The following is a 20,340-nucleotide window of genomic DNA, read 5'->3' as shown; positions in this document are numbered from 1 at the left end:
ATAGGGTATCAGCATATTGCCGATGCCATCCTCGAACTCATGATCCTCCTGTCTCAGTCTCCCAAGTAGCTGGGATTACAGGCACATACCATTGCACATGCACCCGGTTTAGAAGAGAGTAATTTTTAACTAAAACTGACATATATGAATAAAACTGTTAGGGTTGCATTTTAAATCTAAAAATAATTACCTTCACTGCAAACTCCATGTTTGTGGCTTTATGTATACATCTCTTGCAAACAGAGTACGAGCCAACGCCAATATCTTCTTTTACTTCATATCCATCAGTAAACTGAATACTGTTTCTGTGCAACTGCTACAAAGTTATAAATTGATAAAAATATTAAAAAATATAACATGATAAAGAGTTCTCTAAGACCTTTAGTGCATTTCATAATATGGGAAGATATTACTCAGCATGCACTGCTGATGTTAATTATCAATGTAATGGCTATCAGCAAAACTAAAATAATGATTCTTAACAGCACCTATTCTACAAGTGGATATGTATAGCAAGATGTCTTTTAAAAAAGCTTATGTTAATAAGGAAAAACTGAATATGTATAAAAGAAAAAGCAGAGCTACTCAATAAGGAGACTATATTTTTGTCAGCCAGCTATAGGCGTTAGAAGCACCTCTGCAAATGAAGAGATTTGAAATGTCTGGTACAGAAGATTTAGGAGGATTCAGAAATAGAACATCAGCCTTGTATGCACATATGAATAATAAAATAATAATAAAAAAAAAGAAATAGAACATCTGATGTACCACTTAAGGACCATGTAACCTTGAACCTATGTTTTCTCAATGGGTAATGATGAGGATTAAATAAAAACAATGTATTTACAAGTGACACCTGTTATCATCTTGGTCTTTTAGTAGCCACGTCTTTCTTTCTTCACCCTGAAGTTGTAACTTTATACAACTTCTGCTAAAGCTGTTTATGAGTTAGGGACTAATAACATATGATAGATGATGAACAGCAAATTACTATTTGCATAAATAGGCAGAGGTAACTTTGTGCTGCCCTTGGCTATACTGATATGAGACTATGCCTATATAACCTTTGTAAAGGGCAAAACATGAATGCTATAAAATATATGTTTGTGGTTTCTATGTTAGGTACAGAAGTTAAAATTTAAAACTTGTCATAAATTCATGTGTTTGCATGGTAAACAGGATAGACTATTGCCAACATAACCTTTATTTAAAAACTAGTGTTTAAACTGGTTTTCTAGAAAACAGAAAATAAGATGACTGACTCATGCAAAAACTTTACAGCAGGGCTGGGGGTATAGATCAGTGGTAGAGAGCTTGATTAGCATTCCTGAGGACTTAGACCTGGGTTTGATCCCCAGCACTGCAAGAACAAAAACAACAAACAAATAGAAACAAAAAATACTTTACCAAAAAAGCAGCTCATCATCAAGCAAATTCAAGCATTAATGATACCCTAAAAACAATCTAATTCTTTAGAAGATAGATCTAGTCCCCTCGATGATTTTTTTAAAAAAGTAATTTTGTACATTTCTTTCATTTTTTGCAGTTCTGGAGATCAAACCCAGGATCTCATGCATGCTAGGCAAGGGCACTAGCACTTAAGTTACCACCACTGAGCTATACCACCAGGCCCTAAAATATTTTTAACTGACACATAGTAATTGTCTATATTTATGATGTACAATGTGACATTTCGACACATGTATACAATGTGCAGTGGTCACATCAGAGTGAAATAAATTTATCTATCTAGGTTTGGAAGAAAGAAATCTAATGGTTTGTACTAGTTGTGTTCCTTTTAGCAACATTTAGCCTACAGGCCCCTCGTCTTGCTAAACAAGTGCTCTACCACTTGAGCCATACCTCCAGCCCTTCTTTAAAAATTTTTTTTTCAAACAGGATCTTGCTACATAGCTCAGGCTGGCCAAAAACTCACAATTTTCCTGCCTCCACATCCCAAGTGCTGGAATTACAGATGTATACTACCATGCTCAGCATAATAGCTGCTTTTGTACCATGATAGCACAGACAAATAGTCACAGGACAAAACATATAGTGCATAAAGCCTCAAACATTTTTTTTCTGACCCTTTACAGAGAAAGTCTGCTGACCCCTGTTCTAAAGCATTAAGGAACCAGGAGACCTCAGTCCATCAGAGCTGATCTGACAAAGGCAGGGTATGGAAGAACACACTAGGCTTAACAAATATTTTGAGACAGTCCTTGGAGAGGGGACAGACAAGATGGTTATATTTGTCTCAGTTTCTTAGAATTCTGCTTTCAAGTCACATAGATATCTAAGATTTTGGTTCATGCAACCTTTTCAATGACATCTGAAAGGAATTTCTAAGAGTAATGTTGATGATATAAAATGTATACTAACCTGCTTGCTTAAAGTCAGCACATAAAATCAAATTTTATTATTCATGAGATATATCTAATAACATTTCAAAGTTGAAGTTTTTGAGACATCCACTCACCTGAACAATTGAATGCACACCAACTGTCTGCATAGCTTGGCTCTCATCATCTGAGGTAATAGCAACAAAACTAAACCCCCGAAAAAGCTGATGTGCATTAGCACTAGGTGGAATGCCGGGTGAATCTGAAAAGAATAAAGAAATACTAAGAAGATTCCTTTAAAGGTTATTAGGGGGAAAAGTGGAGCTCTTCTCAGGCACCCAGTATGCACATCTTACTGTCCAGGATACCTCAGTGAGGCACGGTATCAGATCTGTCTTGATCACTTACTTTTTCACTATCACCACCCTAAGAACCTACTTTCTCAAAGCCTAGAAAACAGCTAATTTGCAGCATATAGTCAGTAAGTGAATTACTGAATTAATGGCATTTGAAATTAGTGCCAACCCATTGACCTTCCAGGAATGGTGGAAATTTTCTTTACCTGTGATGTCCAATGGTAGCCAGGAGCCACATGTAGCTACTGAGCATCTGAAATGTGCCTGGTGTGACTGAGAAACTAAATTTCAATTAATTTGAATTTAGCCACATGTGGCTACTGGTTACCATATGGTGCAGCTCTACATGAAGGCCTACCAATGCTTTACCTACTAATTAGAGAAGAGATACAAGGTTGATATATAGCAAATTTAGGAGATTCAAGGTTAGTATAACGAGTTACTCTGGAAAAGACTTTCTGATTGAACAAGAAAAAGTATTTTCTACTGTCTTATATTTCAGCTGCCATATTTTTTTCTTTACCTTTGGGAGTTTTTGCAGTAAACTCAGGATCAAAATAAAATGTATCTTCAGGCCTGCCTGTTGCAGGTTTAAAAGGTGGGTGAATTTCTCTTCTATACAGTTTCTGTAAGAAAACAGAAATGTATTAATTACTATATATCTATATCCATAGCTATTAAGCAAATTCTTTTTTGTGTTGCTGGAACTAGAACCCAGGACTTTATACATGCTAGGCAAATGCTCTACTACTAAGCTACAACCCTAGCCCTCAAGCAAGTTTTAAATCTATACTTACATTCCAGTCTATTGTTGAGAAAAATAAATGTCTTTTAATTTCTTCAACTCCATCTGGTCCTGCACCTATCAAAAATTTATTGGTAGTTTTATTTCAAGAATAAATAATATTGTTCCGTCTTTGCCTTTAATTAATGTGTCCAAAACCCACCATAAAAACAGATATAAACCTCCCCCTCCAAACTCCAACAAATAAATAAATAAAGAAATAAATTAAAATCTTTACCTAATCTGTTCGCAGGATTTCGTTTGAAAAGCATTCGTAAAAGACTCTGGGCTTCAGGACTCAAAAACTGTGGCATCCCAAGTTTGGCTCTAAGCAATAAATGCACATAATAACATTTTATTTTTTGAAGGCATCTTTATTTTGAATTTTTAAAAAGCTAACCCTTTTATTTTGAAGTACTTGTAGAATCTTATAGAATTATAGTATGATATCAACACATAGACCCCTGTATTCTTTACCCAAATTCCCTAATGATAACACCTTATAGAACAATAGTATAATATCACAACTGGGATACTGGCTTTGAAATAATCCACTGATCTCATCCAGTGGCTCCAGTTTTACTTGGACTTATATGTCTGTGTGTTTTCAGTTCTATCATGTGCGTAAATAAGCTCCTGTATGGATATGCCAGTTTACTTACTTCCTGAAGAACATGTGGATTGTGTCCAATTTGGGTTATTATAAATAAGGCTGCTATGAATGACATGAACAAATTTTCATGTGAACACATAATAGAATGTTAGTCCATAATCTTCTAAAGGGCTTTCCCATTTTTCATAATTTTACAAAGAGCACTACTTGAGAATAATATAATCTGAGTGTTAATTCTGGCCATTACTAAGAACTCTGTGAACCTGGAAAAAAAATCAACCCCTTTCTGCCTGTTACTACTTCTTTACAAGTGAATGGACTAGATTCTAGACCAGTGGCTCCCAAACTGTAGTCTTAGAATTCCTTTTCTTTTTTTTTTTTTATTGTTTTATTATTCATATGTGCATATAAGGCTTGGGTCATTTCTTCTTCATTCCCTTTGTTTTTTTTTTTCATTTTTCTTTTATTATTCATATGTGCATACAAGGCTTGGTTCATTTCTCCCCCCTGCCCCCACCCCCTCTGCCCCCTCCCTCAATACCCAGCAGAAACTATTTTGCCCTTATTTCTAATTTTGTTGTAGAGAGATTATAAGCAATAACAGGAAGGGACAAGGGTTTTTGCTGGTTGAGATAAGGATAGCTATACAGGGCATTGACTCACATTGATTTCCTGTGCGTGGGTTAGAATTCCTTTTCAAAGGAAATGTAAGAAGCCCAATATTAAAATTTATTAAGACAGTTTGTGCTTCATATGCCACTTTCCTCCTTCTCAATCCCTCTAATGGCCTCTGCAGGGAAGGAAAACTTATGGGAAAGAGGTTTGTAGAACACCAAGGTCTCTGTTGCACATAGTCTGAAATCCACTGGTCTGGATAAACTTAAGGTCTACTTCAACTATAGTGTATAATTTTATTCTTTTTTCTAACCTACAAATTAAAGAAACCAATGATCCTGTAAGCATGACAATAATAATAGAGCTGGAGAAAATGGCTAGCAGAGAAATTCTTATTTCAGAAATAGATCCACTTATTATTTAGTGAGTTGCTGCTGAGTTATTATGTGCTAGACACTGCTTAGTGTGGTGGGTGTAGAGCTATAGATAACCCCCGTGGTCAGGGGGAAGATGGATATAGATAACCCTAATACATTGAGACAAATCCAGAAGGACATTTGGAAAGAGTGTTAAGGGAACAGTAGTGGGTATCAAATTTAATATGGGACAATGTGAAAGGCCTTGAAAGCAATCTTAAGGCTGAATTTGGATTAAACTGACTCATTTGGCCAGTGGCTCTCAAAATGCTATTGAATAACGTTAAATCCCACTAGATACATAGTAGTAACAATAAAGACTACATGATGCAGTGAGTTTATAGAATATTATTAATTAACATCCTCCTGTTTGAGATACAGAATAAAATACACTGCATATAAAAGACTTAGAAATACAAAGAAATGTTTACTAAACATGTTTCTAGCATCTCTTTTTTCAGAGAATACCTTTTTTTGTGGTACTGGGGTTTAAACTCAGGATCTTGCACTTGTTATTCAGATATACCACTTGAGGCAATCCTCCAGCCCCAAAGAATACCTATTACCATGTTGTAAAATTAGGGCTCTGTTGAAGAAAACTGGGAAAGCACTGACGTATTCGGTAACAGGGATGTAGCAGAGGTAGATACTGAAATGGTGGATTAGCATAATAAGACTCATTTTCAAGATGATAACTCCAAGGGGAGTAACAGAACAATCTGGGGTAGAAAGAGCGATAGATTGTACGCATTTTACTTAGGAGTGTGGGCCATTAGTGTCGGTTAGTGTCAGTAAGATGCCCTTATGGCCTGAGCACTGTAAGCAATGTGATGTAGAGGAAGAGCTGGAAAATGAAGTAGTTCTGACATAAAATTAGGAGAATGCCAAGATATGTAAAAGGGAAGAAGGCATCCGGGGTTCAGGCATGGGAAAGAGGATGCATGGAAATGGGAATTGAGAATACAAGAACAGGAAAAAAGAACAAACAGTTTAAAGAAATGAAGTCATGTGTACTACATGTTTTGGGAAAATCATGCAGGTAAGTAAATGGAAATACAGGTCTGATGCCTGGTAAATTGATGTAAGAATGAATGATTTGGGGATAATTAAAATGTTGAGAGTCATGGACTGGAGGTATGGCTTAAGCAGTGGAGTGTCTGCTTTGCAAGTGTGAAGCCCTGAGTTTGAACCCCAGTCCCGCCAAAATAAATAAGTAAGTAAGTAAGTAAGTAAGTAAGTAAGTAAATGTTGAGACAGTTGTTATAGGAAAAACCAAGGTCAGTCAGGGAAGTGAGTACAGAGGGGAGAAAAAACCACATCAGTGATGGAACACTAGGGGGAGAAGAGCATTTAAAAGGTGGTCGGAGAAAGAACAATTTGGGCATTATAAATAATGAATATGGGGTTGGGGAGTATAGCTCAGTGGCAGAATTCATGGTTAGCATGAAAAAAATGCCTTGAGCTCAATCCCCAACATCAAGAAAAAAAAAGACTATTCTTTCAAGTAATGATTATCAATGGATTAACCCATCAGACAAAGCCTGACAGGGAACTTTACCATGGCAGCAACCAGGTATCATTAAGTTACCAGACTTAACACAACAGAGAACACACAGTATGACCTATGAAATAATCTTGTCAAAAAAGTTTAAACAGGACTGAAGGTGTGGCTCAAGCGGCAGAGTACCTGCTTTGCACGCTCAAAGTCCTGATTCAAACCCAAGTCCCAAACAAAAAAAATTTCAACAAAAACAGGACAGAAGAACAAGTTAATATCACAAGGAAAATAAAAGTTTGCAGAGTCCTAGGAAAAGACTAATTGTTATATAATTATAGTAACAAGAAAAACCACAGAACTAGTTTTAAATCCTTTCAGTAGGTTTTAAATCCATTTAATTATCAATGATGACTTCCCTGGTGAATACTTCCAAGCCAACTGATCATTAGATGTTCTTTGTCTCTGAAAATCAGCCAAACAGGAATAGCCTTACTCAAATAAACACACCTGAGTACCAACTTATCAACTGTCCACCCAAGTGATTGTACTCTTGCAAATGATATCAACCCACTAATGGATCTAAAAATCTGCTTCTTGAATTCCACCATTTCTTCAAAACCTATATAACATCAGTGTAGCCGGATGAGGTGGTATACAACTATAATCTCACCACTTAGGAGGCTGAGGCAGGAGGATTGAATGTTCAAGACTAGCTTGAGTCACAGGGCAAGATCCTGTTTCAAAAAACCAAAGAGGGCTGGAGATGTGGATTCAGCAGCAAAGCACCTGCCTAGCAGTGTGAAGCCCTGAGCTAAAATGCTAGTACTCCAAAAGAAATCAAAAACCAACTAAACGGCAGCCAGTGTTCTACTCTGTAGAGACTCTATCAGACCAGCATCACTCTCCTTTATGCAATATAATTATATCAATATAATCCTTCATATTTTTTTTTTGTGTTTGGGATTGGGGTTTGAATTCAGGGCTTTGCACTTGCAAAGCAGGCTCTTCACCATTTGAACCACACCTCCAGTCCATTTTTGCTCTGGTTATTTTGGAGATGAGTTCTCCTTGAACTATTTGCCCAGGGCGGCTTTGAACCATGATCCTCTCAATCTCAGCCTCCCATGTAGCTAGGATCACAGCCATGAGCCACTGCACTGACTTATGCTCTTTATTTCAGATACTGACAGGCAGTTTCTTCCACGAGTTGAATTCAGAAAGCAGAATTAACAATTAACTTGTTTTCTAACAAGTAAATGGCAGGAGAAAAATAGAGGTAGACTGTAAGATTAATAAAGTCTTAAGAAATACAACCAAGTGGAATGTGCAGACTTGTTTGAATCCAATTGTAAAGACAGAGAAAATCTGAAAAATTTAGTTAAGGATTGGTATTAGATAATACCTAGGTATTATTATTAGTTTTGTTTGATATAAGAAAATATCCATATTTTTGGCAAGGCAAACTGAATTAAGTAGGTAAGAAATGACATGTCTGACATGTTTAAAATGTTTCATTTAAGAAAAAAAGAGGGCTGGGGGCATGGCTCAAGTGGTAGAATGCCTGAGTGAGATAAATCCCCAGTACTGCCAAAATAAATAAATGAAAAAGATTTTATATTTGAAAATTTTTATAATTAAAAAAGAAAAACAGGCAGAAGAGCAATGAGCAAGCAAAAGAGACCATGGTGGGCATGTACCTGTAATCTTAACACTTGGGAAGTTGAGGCAGGAGGATTTTCAGTGGAGGCCAGCCTGGGCTATACTGAGACCCTGATTCAAAACAAACAGAACAGAAGAGGAATGGTTAGAGAGGTAGGAGAAGCAAGTGAAATTAGGAAAATTGAGTGGCGTGTGTGGTGGGGAGCAACCACCTGTGTCAAACATTCCTTATAGAGACCATCCTTAGCTGCCTCTTCTGAAATGGTTCCGGCCTCCTTTTTTCACACATTAAGGGGTCATTATCAAAGTAGAGTATCCTGGGCTATTATCCCTATAGCTTCACTACCTGAAATTATTATATTTATTTGTTTAAAAATTAATTCCTCATTTCTCCACTAGAATGCAAGTTCTGTGAGGTCACTAAAGATGTTCTTAGTCTTGTTTACACTGCATCCTCATTCTTCTTAGTAAAAATATAATTACCTGTTGAATGAACTGTGTGAATGAATGGCAGTGTCACCTTTCTGACAACCTGCCATAGGTTTTAGCCATAAGACCAATGACAACAATAGTGAAAGCAGTTTCAGTAGAGTGGTGGGGATAAATGTGGAATCAAAGAAGCAAAAAAAAAAAGTAAGAGAAAGTATAGACTACTCTTTAAAGGTGTTGTATTGAAAGGATGCAGTAAGGGGCAGTAACTGGAAAGGAAGGCAGGCCAAATTAAAGAAAGTTTTTTTTTTCCCAACACTAGAGTATCTTAGTTTAAAGAAGGACAAAGCAGCCAAGGGTCATTGCTGAAATTTCAGTGAACATTTAAACTTTTATGTAGTACACATTCTTTAACTTCAAAACAAAATAATCACCCAAAGTACACAGCTCAGTGATTCACCAGAAAGTGAATAGTTGCCTGGCCATGAAATACAACATTCCTAGAGCCCTTCAGCCAATGTAATCACTTTCCTTATTTTGCCTCTGGTTTTCACCATCTAAATATGTGCCCTAAAAATATGCTTTAGTTTTGCCTGTTTTGTAAACTTTATAAATAGAATCATATAATATTTATTCTTTTGTGCCTGAACTTTCTTTGCTCAACTTCTTTCAAGATTACCCAAGTTGTTGCATGTAATTGTGGTTTGTTTATTTTCTTTGCTCTATGGCACACTATTTCCATGGGCCAAAGCCTCGGATCTGTTTTTATATGGCTGTTAAGAACTGTTTTAGATGGGCATCAAGGTACATGCATGTAATTCTAGCACTTGAGAGGTTAACGCAGGAGGACTGTAACTTCGAGGCTAGCTTGGGCTACATAGTGAGATCCTGTCTTAAAAAAACAATAATGAGATTTTATGATTTTATAGTGTGGCCTGCAAAACCTAAAATATTTATAGGTTATAAATACAATTTGTACTGTATTCGTCTTTATTAATATACCATAAGTAATTAATATATTCTAATAATCCAGCTTTTATTGCTATCAATAATGCTATTATGAATGGCTTTGTAGTTTTTTTCTTGATGGGAGTATCTTGATACATATAAACTAAGCACATGCATAGGATAAATGTATGAAAGTAAACATGTATTTGTCATTAGACAATAAGGACAAAAACTACCTTCTGAAGTGGTTGTGTAAGTATTTATAGTAGGAAAGCTGTTCTGGTACATATCCCACCAGCAAAATTTGTATTTTTAGATGTCTTTATTTTTTGGAATGAGATTTAAAATATATTCTCACCAATTTGAAATAAAAACAATTTGCATTTTTTTCAGTACTGGGGTTTGAACTCAGGGCCTCATGCTTACTAGGCAGGCGCTCTACCACTTGTCCATGTCTCCAACCCTTTTTTTGTATTGGGTATTTTTGAGACATGGTCTTCTCGAACTATCTGCTTGGGCTGGTTTTGAACCGTTATCCTCCTGATCTCTGCCTCCTAAGTAGCTAGAATTACAGCTGTGAGCCACCAGAGTCTGGCCTTGTATTTTCTTATCTGAAGCTGCTGTGCATTAGGACTTAACTGCTTCCTGCTCCACATGTTGTCAATGCCACTGTTAATTTCCTAGTACTTGTGAGGCATGTCAGACATGTTCACTGTTGGAAGTCCTTGCAGCAACTTCAGAGGCTTGATTCTTATTAAATATTTAACCCCTTTCAATTACGCATTCACTGCAGGAATACTTTTGTGAATTTGAGAGGTATATGTTTTTCTTTTTAAATCTAAGCATCTTTATTGTGTCTTGCACTCAATGTGGACTTTTTTTCGTACTTTCTCTTCAGGCAACAATGTGCAGTTTGAGGATGCTGAAGATCTTCACTATATTTATCAGGACCTGCAGGTGAAGGCCGAAACACTTTATCTTCAACTCTTCAGCTGGTAAATTTGTGATGAATTAATCTTTACATGAGAGACCCCCACACCATTTGTGTCAGAGCCTGTAGTCTGCCTGAGGGGCAGACTAAGCTGAGTACAAAATCTGCCAAAAGCACAGTGATTATCATCTTTACAAGCAGTGTCTCCTAAATGTTCACTTTTTTTTCTCTACTTTGGCTATTCTAGTAGGTATGCAGTAGTAGTTAATTGGATTTTTAATTTGTATTTTTGTTTTTTTAAGAGATGGAATCTCACTATGTTGTCCAGACTGACCCCAACTTCTAGGCTCAAGGGATCTTCTTGCCTCAGCCTTCCAAGTAGGTGGGAGTACAGGTGTGTACCACCTCACCAGGCAATTTTCATTTTTTGAGTAATGGGGTTGAGTATGTTTGCAGTAAATTTATTGGCCATTGAATATCTTCTTTTGTGAGTTTCCTAAGTCTCCTGATCTTTTTTTTTTTTTGGTGGGACAGGTTTGAACTTAGGTCTTTGCACTTGCACAGCAGGTGCTTTATCGCTTGAGCCACATCTACATTCCACTTTGTTCTGCTTATTTTGGAGACGAGATTTTTGCAAACTATTTGCCTGGGCTGGCCTCGAACTGTGATACTCCTATTTCAGCCTCACAAATAGCTACGAGATTACAGGTGTGAGCCACCGCACCCAGCCTGAATGGAGTTTTTTGTTTTTGGTGGCACTGGGGTTTGAACTCAAGGCCTCACACTTTGTAGGCAGGTGCTCTTACTGCTTGAACCAATCTTTTAGCCCTAGGGTCTTAGGAACTGTTTGCCTGGGAATGGCACTGAACCTTGAGCCTCCTGATCTCTGTCTTCTGAGTAGCTAGGATTATAGGTGCAAGTTACTGCCCCCGCCCCCACCCCGGCTCTGAATGGAGTTCTTGATACAATCTGGATATGTATGGCCACTAAGCACTTAAAAACACATGCTGAATTCCAAATGAATCTGAAAAAAATAATTTACAGTATCTTCATTATTTTTAAATGATAGTTACCTTTTGAAATGTTAACATCTTGGACACTGACTTAAATAAAATGTATTATTGTAACTAATTATTTCTTTTTGCTTTTTCAAATGTACATACTAGAAAACATAAAATTATGTATATGGCTCACATTATATTCTATTGGATAACGCTGGTTTATAGAACCATATCTTTACAACAGTGGGTCGGTCATAATGTGGAAATTGTTTATCCTTTCAAGTTATTTTAGCTTTTAAAATTTTTCTTTAAATAAAATTTCTAGTTTTCCGCATAAAGGTCTTGCATAACTTTTGCTAGATTTATCCCTAGGAATTTGATAATTTTTATATTATTGTGAACAGTATTCACTTTTCAAATTTTCACTTTCTGTTGTTAGTATACAGTACGAAATAGATTTACATGAAACAGATCTGTATTTATTGACCTTGTGACCAGCAACTTTCCTGATGTCTTAACTCTAAGAATTTATATGCAGACTATATTTACTACTGACACATTTTATCTAAGAAATGGCTACTTTATTTCTTCTTTTTTAAGCTGTATACCTAACTTTGTTTGGTTGATTTACCAATGCAGACAGAAGTGGAATAATTGGCATACTTGTCATATCTCAAATCTCAAAGTTATAGCTTTTGATCTTGTACCAATCACATGAAGATGATATGAGCATTCTAAATCTGTGTAATTTATTTATAGTTAAACCATGTAATATTGATGAATTTCTCAGATATTTCTTTTATCTGGTACTCTAAAACCTCATTTATTAGTTTGAAGTATTTATTTTAAAATTTTACCAAGGCATCTTCATTGGGAAGTACTTACTTAAGAATCATAGTCATTGTTTCTTTTCGATCTTTTCCTTGGAAAGGTAGTGTACCAGTGAGCATTTCAAACTACAGAAAGGTAAAATAACCATAGGTATTAGCTAGTAAGTAGAAAATCTCAAGGCCAGAAGGTAAAAATAAGCATCATCTTAATTACAACCAGATCTTCTAAAGCTGCTACCTATAAAAAGTTATCCCTCAATTCTTATAAAAATAATTGAGTTATATAATAATTCTGCAGAAATTAATAACATTAATTTTATTTATTTTTCTTTTCTTTCTTTTTTTTGGCAGTACTGGGGATTGTGTTTGCTAGGCTCTACCATTTGAGCCATGCCTCCAGCTCTAAGTGAACCTTTTTTTTTAAAGGGCCACTTAATAATAGATTTGTGGACCAGGTTTTCACAAAGAATAAAAGTCATTAATGCTTTAGATTGTTAGTATTAACATGAAATCTAAGGAAATAAATTTCTGCCTTTTAAAATTAGGATGAGATGGAAGCAACTAATGGGTTCCACAGTCCTGCCATACTGGAGGCAATCATTTTTCTTGCCTATTTATTACGTATATTATGAAATACAGACGATAAAAAACACTAGTTTCTAATTCTCATTTAATAAGCAAAATAACAACTCCTACCCCCCTATAAAAACAAAAATCCAAACCTTACCATTAACACACCAAAAGACCACCAGTCAGCACTCTGAGTATGTCCTCTACGATTAACTACTTCTGGAGCCATATATTCCACAGTTCCACAAAAAGAATATGCCTTCTTTTCATGGTCAATAGACTCTTTACTCAGGCCAAAATCTGCCAAAATAAGTATGGATTTCCTAAATATCCCATAATAATTTGCACAAATTGTAAACTTTGAATTCCAATTTTACATTAGAAATTCTAACCCAAATTTTAACATAACGTGTTACTCATTATTTGCAGCATAATCAACCTTAAAGGAAATCTACAGAGGAGAGAATATTTTAAGAAAATGAAGATTTTTACCTGTCAACTTGATATGACCTTCTTCATCAAGAAGTATGCTGAAAGAAAGTAAAGTCAGAAAATCTTTTAAACCACTAAATAGAGATTTACAAAAGATACAACTGAAATTACTTTGTGGTGGGGGGAGGTAACTGGAGTTTGAACTCAGGACTTCCCACTTGAGCCACATCCTAGTCCCTTTTGGTTTTAGCTGTTTTTTGTTTTGCTTTGTTTTTGGCGGTACTGGATTTTGAACTCAGGGCCTCAGTGCTTGCTAGGCAGGCACTCTACCACTTGAATCATGTCCCCAGAGCTATTTTTCAAATATGGTCTTGTGTTTTTGACCAGAGTTAGCCTTGGACAGCGATCCTTGTACCTATGTCTCCTGCATAGCTGGGATTACAGAGACAGTCCACCATGCCCAGCTTGTTTATAAAGATGGGAGTCTTGTTAATTTTCTGCCCTGACTGGCCTTGAAACATTATACTCCCAATCTCTGTCTCCTGAGTGGCTGGGATTACAGTCGTGCACCACTATGGCTGGCCTCCTAAAATTACTTTCTTAAGCATCAGAATGATACATTTATTCTAAAGTGTTTCTTTAGACTGTGAATAAGAAGGTAAAGGTAAAGAGGAAAAATTATATTTTAATAAAATTTATAAAAGATCCCAAAGGCAAAGCCATCAACTTGTACAGAAGACCTAAAGAAAACTGAAAATTATTAGGAAAAGAATCAAACAAGCACCTTGGGCACCAGTGGCTCATGTCTGTTATCTTAGCCACTTGGGAGGCTGAGAGCAGGAGGATCACAATTTGCGGCTAGCCCAGGCAAATAGTTCTTGAGACTCCATCTCCAAAATAACCAGACCAAAACAGGCCGGAGGTATGGCTCAAGCAGTAGAGTGCCTGCTTTGCAAGTGGGAAGCCCTGAATGCAAATCCAAGTCTCCCCCACTGCCAAAAAAAGCAGTAAACAAGCAAGCTATATTTTTCCAAGTTACTCTGTTCCAGTTTGGCCTGACTAAATCTCCCAGTGCTTGCATAATAGACAGAGGGTCTACATATTTTAGTTAAAAGTCATCTTTTTGGTAATTTTAAGGTATCTAACTCAAACATTCTTTGAGTTAGTTTTTTTTTCCTGACACAACCTACACAATCCTCTTTTGAACCCACTACTTTCTGTACATTTCCTTGTTTTTCACTGACCTATCCCTTCACTGTACACATTCTCGAGTGCTTTTTCTGGGAGCCCCTAGAGGTTTTGACCTTATTCATTTTTGTTGCTCACTGTCTGCCGAGCAAAGACAAATAAGAAACGTTACTTGAATGATGAGACAAGTCTACAAAAGGCCTACAAGGCATTTCAAATAGTTTGTGCTTCTTCACAAGGACAATGGAAAACATAAAAGGTATACACCACAGAGAGTAGAGATAGTGGAGATAACAAGACCATGATTTGGGGAAAAAATTCAGAGAAAATGAAGGGCATTTGATGAGCTCTTTGGGTAAAAACAAAGAAGAATTGGAAAATGACACTTAGGTTTCTGGCTTGAGAAGGTACTTCAGTGGAGAGTAATACCATTAGGTATGGGGCTACAGAAAGAACTACATACCAAGCTATAAGCCCCTAACTATTTCTGGATAGGCATTTTAGTATGCTGACTAGAAAGGTCAAGTAATAAGTAGTTTCGCTTATATTTAAAGCTATCCCACAATATAGGCATTACTTTACTCTTAATTCTAACTGAAAGCATGCAAGTTAATTATGCATTAAAATTTTACTATGACAAAATATCACCAACCTTCTTATATATCAATTCAAACAACCTTCACCACTGCGAGTAACTTAGTGGGGGACATATTTTTCAAGTCTCTTTCATAACAAGATACTTGTTATGAAAAAGTTAATCTTGATTATGAAGCAGACCACTAACACATTTAGGGAATAAAACAATAACGGGGTGGTGGAAATCATCCTGGCTTCTAATATATAAGAAAGACAGTTCTAAAAACAAATCTCAAACCTCCAGTCATCTTAGTAAAACAAAAAAGAAAATATGGGGCTTTGACTCAGGGCTTTGTGGTCTCACAAAGCTTTGGTTTCTACTGCTTGTACCACATGTCCAGTCCTAATTATTTTAAACATATTATTATAATAGAGTTCTAGTTTAAAACAATCTAGACAGCCTCCATCAGCTCATAAAACATTTGGTTCAAAAATCTGAATTTCTCACAAGTTCTTTATGATGTTATTTTACTTGGAAACCTTAGCAATTAAGTGTTATTTCAATTCAGTTGCAACATCTAGACACCTATGTGAAAGATCTCACTATAAGCAATTTTATGTACATTTGATCTTATTCAAACCTTGAAACAGGGCCTATGTAATTATAAGACCAATGCTAATATAATGGTCTATAATAAATATATCCAACTGAATAGTAAAAAACACTAACTTCTATGACTGTATAATCTTATGTTGATAGACTATACACTTGAATATTTATTCCTAAGTAACTATATTTTGTGTTACAGTAGTTAGAAGTTGGGAAAATGACAAAACTCAGTAATTTATTTTAGAAATAGAACCATATGATTTCATATGGCTCAAAACCAAATGATATGAAAAAAGTAAAATATAAAAGCATAATAATTTCTAAATGATCACTTAAAAGGGTTCTAAAGGAGGATTTCCTCTATTTTCTGTCACAACATAAACATTTACATTTTGCACATAACTCTTGTTTCGTTATGTGGTGCTGAAGACTGAATCCAAAGCTTTGTACATGCTGGGTGTAAGCACTCTATCACTGACTTATATCCTCAGTCCTTGCACATACCATTTTAAAGTAACTTAACACTCAATATACTTGATAAAGATAATGGTTGCACAATTCTGTTAACAAATTAAAAACCAATGAATCGTATACTTTTTTTTTTTTTTTTGAGACAGGGTCGTGCTATGCTACCCAGGCTACTTTCAAATTCTAGGGTTCAAGTGATTCTCCTGCTTCAGCATCCTGGATGCTGGGGCTACAGGTGTGTACCACTGTGCCTGGCTGAACTGTATAGTTTAAATGAATAGATTTAAACTATGGTATGTGAATTATAACTCAATAAAACTGTCCCAAAATATTCTTGATAGAATAAGATTTTTGCTTATACCCTTGGAAAAAACAAAAACCCTTCCTTACACAGTGGTAGATGGTAAACATGGACAAATTAAAACACAAAACTATGCATTATTTAAGTAATATCAGCTTGTTGATGATTGCTACTGTAAGAGCTATGAAAAATGTGGTCAACTCACATTTGAAATGTGAAATTATAAGAACAAAACTTTCAAGAAATGGTGTTTGGGAGAAAAGGTTAGCTCTATACTATTCCTCATAAAGAAAAAATTTCTAGATAGAGTTCTAAGTAAAGAAAGAAACTATAAAATTTTAGGAAAAATAGCTGTTAATGGGATTGGGGAAAATCTTTTCTAAGAATAGGGCTGGGCACTGGTTGTTTACTAAACCTGTAATCCTAGCTATGTGGGAGGCTGAGATCAGAAGGATTGTGGTTTGAGACCAACCTCAGGCAAATAGTTCTCGAGACCCTATGTCCAAAATAACCAGAGCGAAATGGACTTGAGGTGTGGCTCAAGGAGTAGAGTACCTGCTTTGCAAGCAGGAAGTCCTAAGTTCAAACCCAGTCCAAAAAAAAGGAGTAAGTCAAGATTTCATAAAAGATTGGTTGATCTGAGAAAAATGTGTGTACATTAAAATAACAGAAATAGGGGTTAGAGGCATGGCTTAAGTGGTAGAGCACCTGCATAGCAAGTACAAGACCCTGAGTTCAAACCACAGTATCAACGACTGCCCCAAAAAACATAAATAAAATTTAAATTAAAAGATAGGGTCAAAAAACATATTTGTAACATGTCTAGTGGTTAAGATTCTTTTTTTTTTTTTGGCTGCACTGGGGTTTGAACTCAGGGCCCCATGCTTGCTATGCAGGTGCTCTTACTGTTTGAGCCATTCTATCAGCCCTCTCTTTTTCTTTTTGAGAGAGGGTCTTGCTATATTGCCAAGGTTGGTCTTGAACTTGAGCTTAAGTGATCATCTTGCCTTGGCCTCTCAAGTAGATAGGAGCATTGGCACATGAAATTGCACCTGGATAAAGGGTAAAAATTCTTAATTTGTAAAGTTCTCCTATAAATCAATGGGAAAAATGACATTCTAAAAGAAAAATGAACAAAGTCATGAACAGAATACTCACACAAAAAAAACAAATTATCAATTAACAAACAGACTTCAACCCTTATTAAAAAATAAAACAATGCAACAGGTTCTGCCTGGAAGTGGGGGTGGGGGGGTTGGGTGGAGGTGTCACAAACAATGTATACATATGTAAGTAAATGTAAAAACGATTAAAAAATAAAATAAAGTTCTTACAATGCTAAAAAAATTAAAGAATGCAAAGAAGAACAAGACAATATTGATTAACCAAGATTTAAAAAGTATACACAGGTTGGGTGTCCATGGCTCACACCTGCAATCCTAGCTACTCAGGAGGCAGAGAGAGAACAGGAAGATCCAGGTTCAAAGCCAGTCCTGGGCAAAGAGTACACAAGACCCTATCTCAAAAAAAAACCATCACAAAAAAGCACTGGTAGAGCAACTCAGGCGGTAAGAGTGCCTGCCTAGCAAGCATGAGGCCCTGACTTAAAATCCTAGGGCTGCCCCATACCCCCCCAAAAAAATTAAAAAATAAAAAGTAATATACAGTATTAGCAGAGATGTGAAGCACAAGTACTCTAATGTAATGCTTGGGAGTTCTATAAGGTCACTTTATTTTTTATGACCACCTTAATAATTATATCATATTTAACTTAGTAGCATTATTCCTTACTTTTCTGGTTTTAAGTCTCTATAGATTATTCCCAGGCTATGTAGATGGTCTAAAGCAAGTGCAAGTTCAGCCAAGTAGAATTTGACATCTTCTTCTGTGAACATCACCTAAAAGAAAAAAAAAAGTTTTCTGTATTTATTTTCTTATTGTATATACGATTTTTAGGTCTCACTTAAGACTTTAAATATTTAAAGAATTTTAAGTCTGCTAATTAGCTTTATTCACAACTTACTCATGAAAGAAATTTGCAAAATAATCTAATCAGTCAAGCACAATCACATATATTTTAAGTAATAACTATATTCAGGTTGTACCATTTTTGTTCTACCACAGCACCATTTTAGAAATGAAAAGTGATCTTTTAAAAAACATGCTAAATTGCCACTAATAATTGATTAAGGATACCTTTTTAATTTATTATTGCCTCTGAAAAGAAACTATAAAAACTTATAAAACTATAAAAAAACAAAGTTATCTTAAGACAAAGATACTTTGTCAATTGAAAGTCCTGCTTTCAGTTTTTTGGTATTTTTTTTTTCTTTTTGGTGGCACTAAAGTTTGGACTCAGGGCCTCACACTTGCTAGGTAGGTACTCTAGCATGTGAGTCACTCCATCAGCCAGCTCTCTGCTTTCACTGTAAATTCAAAAGGCAGAAAAAGAAAACGTTGGCTCAGTTTTTCAATGTTAAGAATCTTGTGCCATTAGATAAAGTATGATAAGCATAATTTTAAAATATAACAAAGCTTTAGTTTAACAAGATAAGTATAAATAGATTAAAAATAGACATTAGTTACATACCTCTTTGGATAAGCGTGTAAACAAATCTCCTCCCCTGAGAAAATCCAAAATAAGATACAACTTCCCTTCAGTTTGAAAAGCTGAATGAAGAAATGAAAATTCCTATTTAATCCACTATAGTTTATTTTTTAGGTTTAGATTAGTTTATTTCATTCACAAATGAATACTACTTTTAGAAAATTAACAATTATACCATGATCTAAACTTATTCAGTTATTTTTTTTTTTTGGTGGGACTGGGGTTTGAACTCAGGCTTTGCACTTGCAAAACAGGTGTTCTACCACTTGAGCCATACCTCCAGCTCATGTTTACTCTGGTTGTTTTAGAGATGGGGGTCTCGTGAACTATTTGCCCGGACTGACCTCAAACCTCGATCGTCCTGATCTCAGCCTCCCAAGTAGCTGGGATTACAGGCGTGAGGCACCAGTGCCCAGCTAGAAGTTATTTTAACTTAGAAGAAAACACTGATTTCTCTTAGTTTCCATGTGGAAATGTCAAATGCAGTGTTTCTTATTATAGAAGCAGTGGATTTTATATGGGCAAGGATCTTTTAGGAAAACGGTAGTTCTAATATGTTTTAAGAAAAACCCGCAACAGAAAAAGCCATATTTAACCATGAGATAAAATACAAAAAACCATGCCATGTGGGTGGGTTGGTTACATTTAATTATACGTAGTAAGAATCATTATGTCTTTACCCACTGAGAAAAAGCACATGGCTCTGAAGTGGTAAAAGTTTTAGGAATCTTTTTGACTTCAGGTTGGACTAACACATATGGACTCTAAAGTGCTTGTACGTTACTATAATAAAAGCAAAAATTAACCTATTTTCATGGCTACTACTCAGAAACTAACTTTATAACATTTAAACAAAACAAAAGCTTCTAACATTTAGGAAGTAACTTTAATTTCCTTGACTTTACTATATGTACCTATAAACACATACAAATATATAAAAATGTGTTCATATACATTAATACAGGTGAATATATTCAGGTGATGGAGGATCGAGGTAAGGGGATAAGGTGGGAAATGGTTTAAAACTTACCATAATGCAATTTTACAATAAAAGGATGATTAACTTCTACCAAGATATCACGTTCCATTTTTGTCCGGACACGGTCTCGAACTATAAAAGATTGCACATATGCTACATTGCAATTATCTCTCAAAGATAATGTTA

At 35.7% G+C, this 20,340-nt stretch overlaps 1 protein-coding gene across 13 annotated transcripts in view; it reads right to left on the bottom strand.

Moving 5' to 3' along the window:
* Positions 1-20,340, bottom strand: part of Rps6ka3 (ribosomal protein S6 kinase A3) — a 101,868-nt gene that overhangs the window by 20,368 nt on the left and 61,160 nt on the right. For all 13 annotated transcript variants that reach the window (XM_074062779.1, XM_074062786.1, XM_074062782.1 and 10 more), the window contains 11 exons: positions 20,206-20,286; positions 19,158-19,237; positions 18,359-18,465; positions 13,485-13,522; positions 13,150-13,292; positions 12,478-12,548; positions 3,721-3,809; positions 3,496-3,560; positions 3,222-3,324; positions 2,480-2,604; positions 191-316 (listed from right to left, as the gene is read on the bottom strand). In XM_074062779.1, the coding sequence (XP_073918880.1) occupies positions 191-316; positions 2,480-2,604; positions 3,222-3,324; positions 3,496-3,560; positions 3,721-3,809; positions 12,478-12,548; positions 13,150-13,292; positions 13,485-13,522; positions 18,359-18,465; positions 19,158-19,237; positions 20,206-20,286 (1,028 nt within the window). The remainder of the gene's footprint in view (positions 1-190; positions 317-2,479; positions 2,605-3,221; positions 3,325-3,495; positions 3,561-3,720; positions 3,810-12,477; positions 12,549-13,149; positions 13,293-13,484; positions 13,523-18,358; positions 18,466-19,157; positions 19,238-20,205; positions 20,287-20,340) is intronic.

Source organism: Castor canadensis, chromosome X (assembly GCF_047511655.1).
Source record: "Castor canadensis chromosome X, mCasCan1.hap1v2, whole genome shotgun sequence".
NCBI lineage: Eukaryota > Metazoa > Chordata > Mammalia > Rodentia > Castoridae > Castor > Castor canadensis.
The sequence above is the reverse complement of the archived record's forward strand: the minus strand, read 5'-3'. Positions and strand labels throughout refer to the sequence as shown.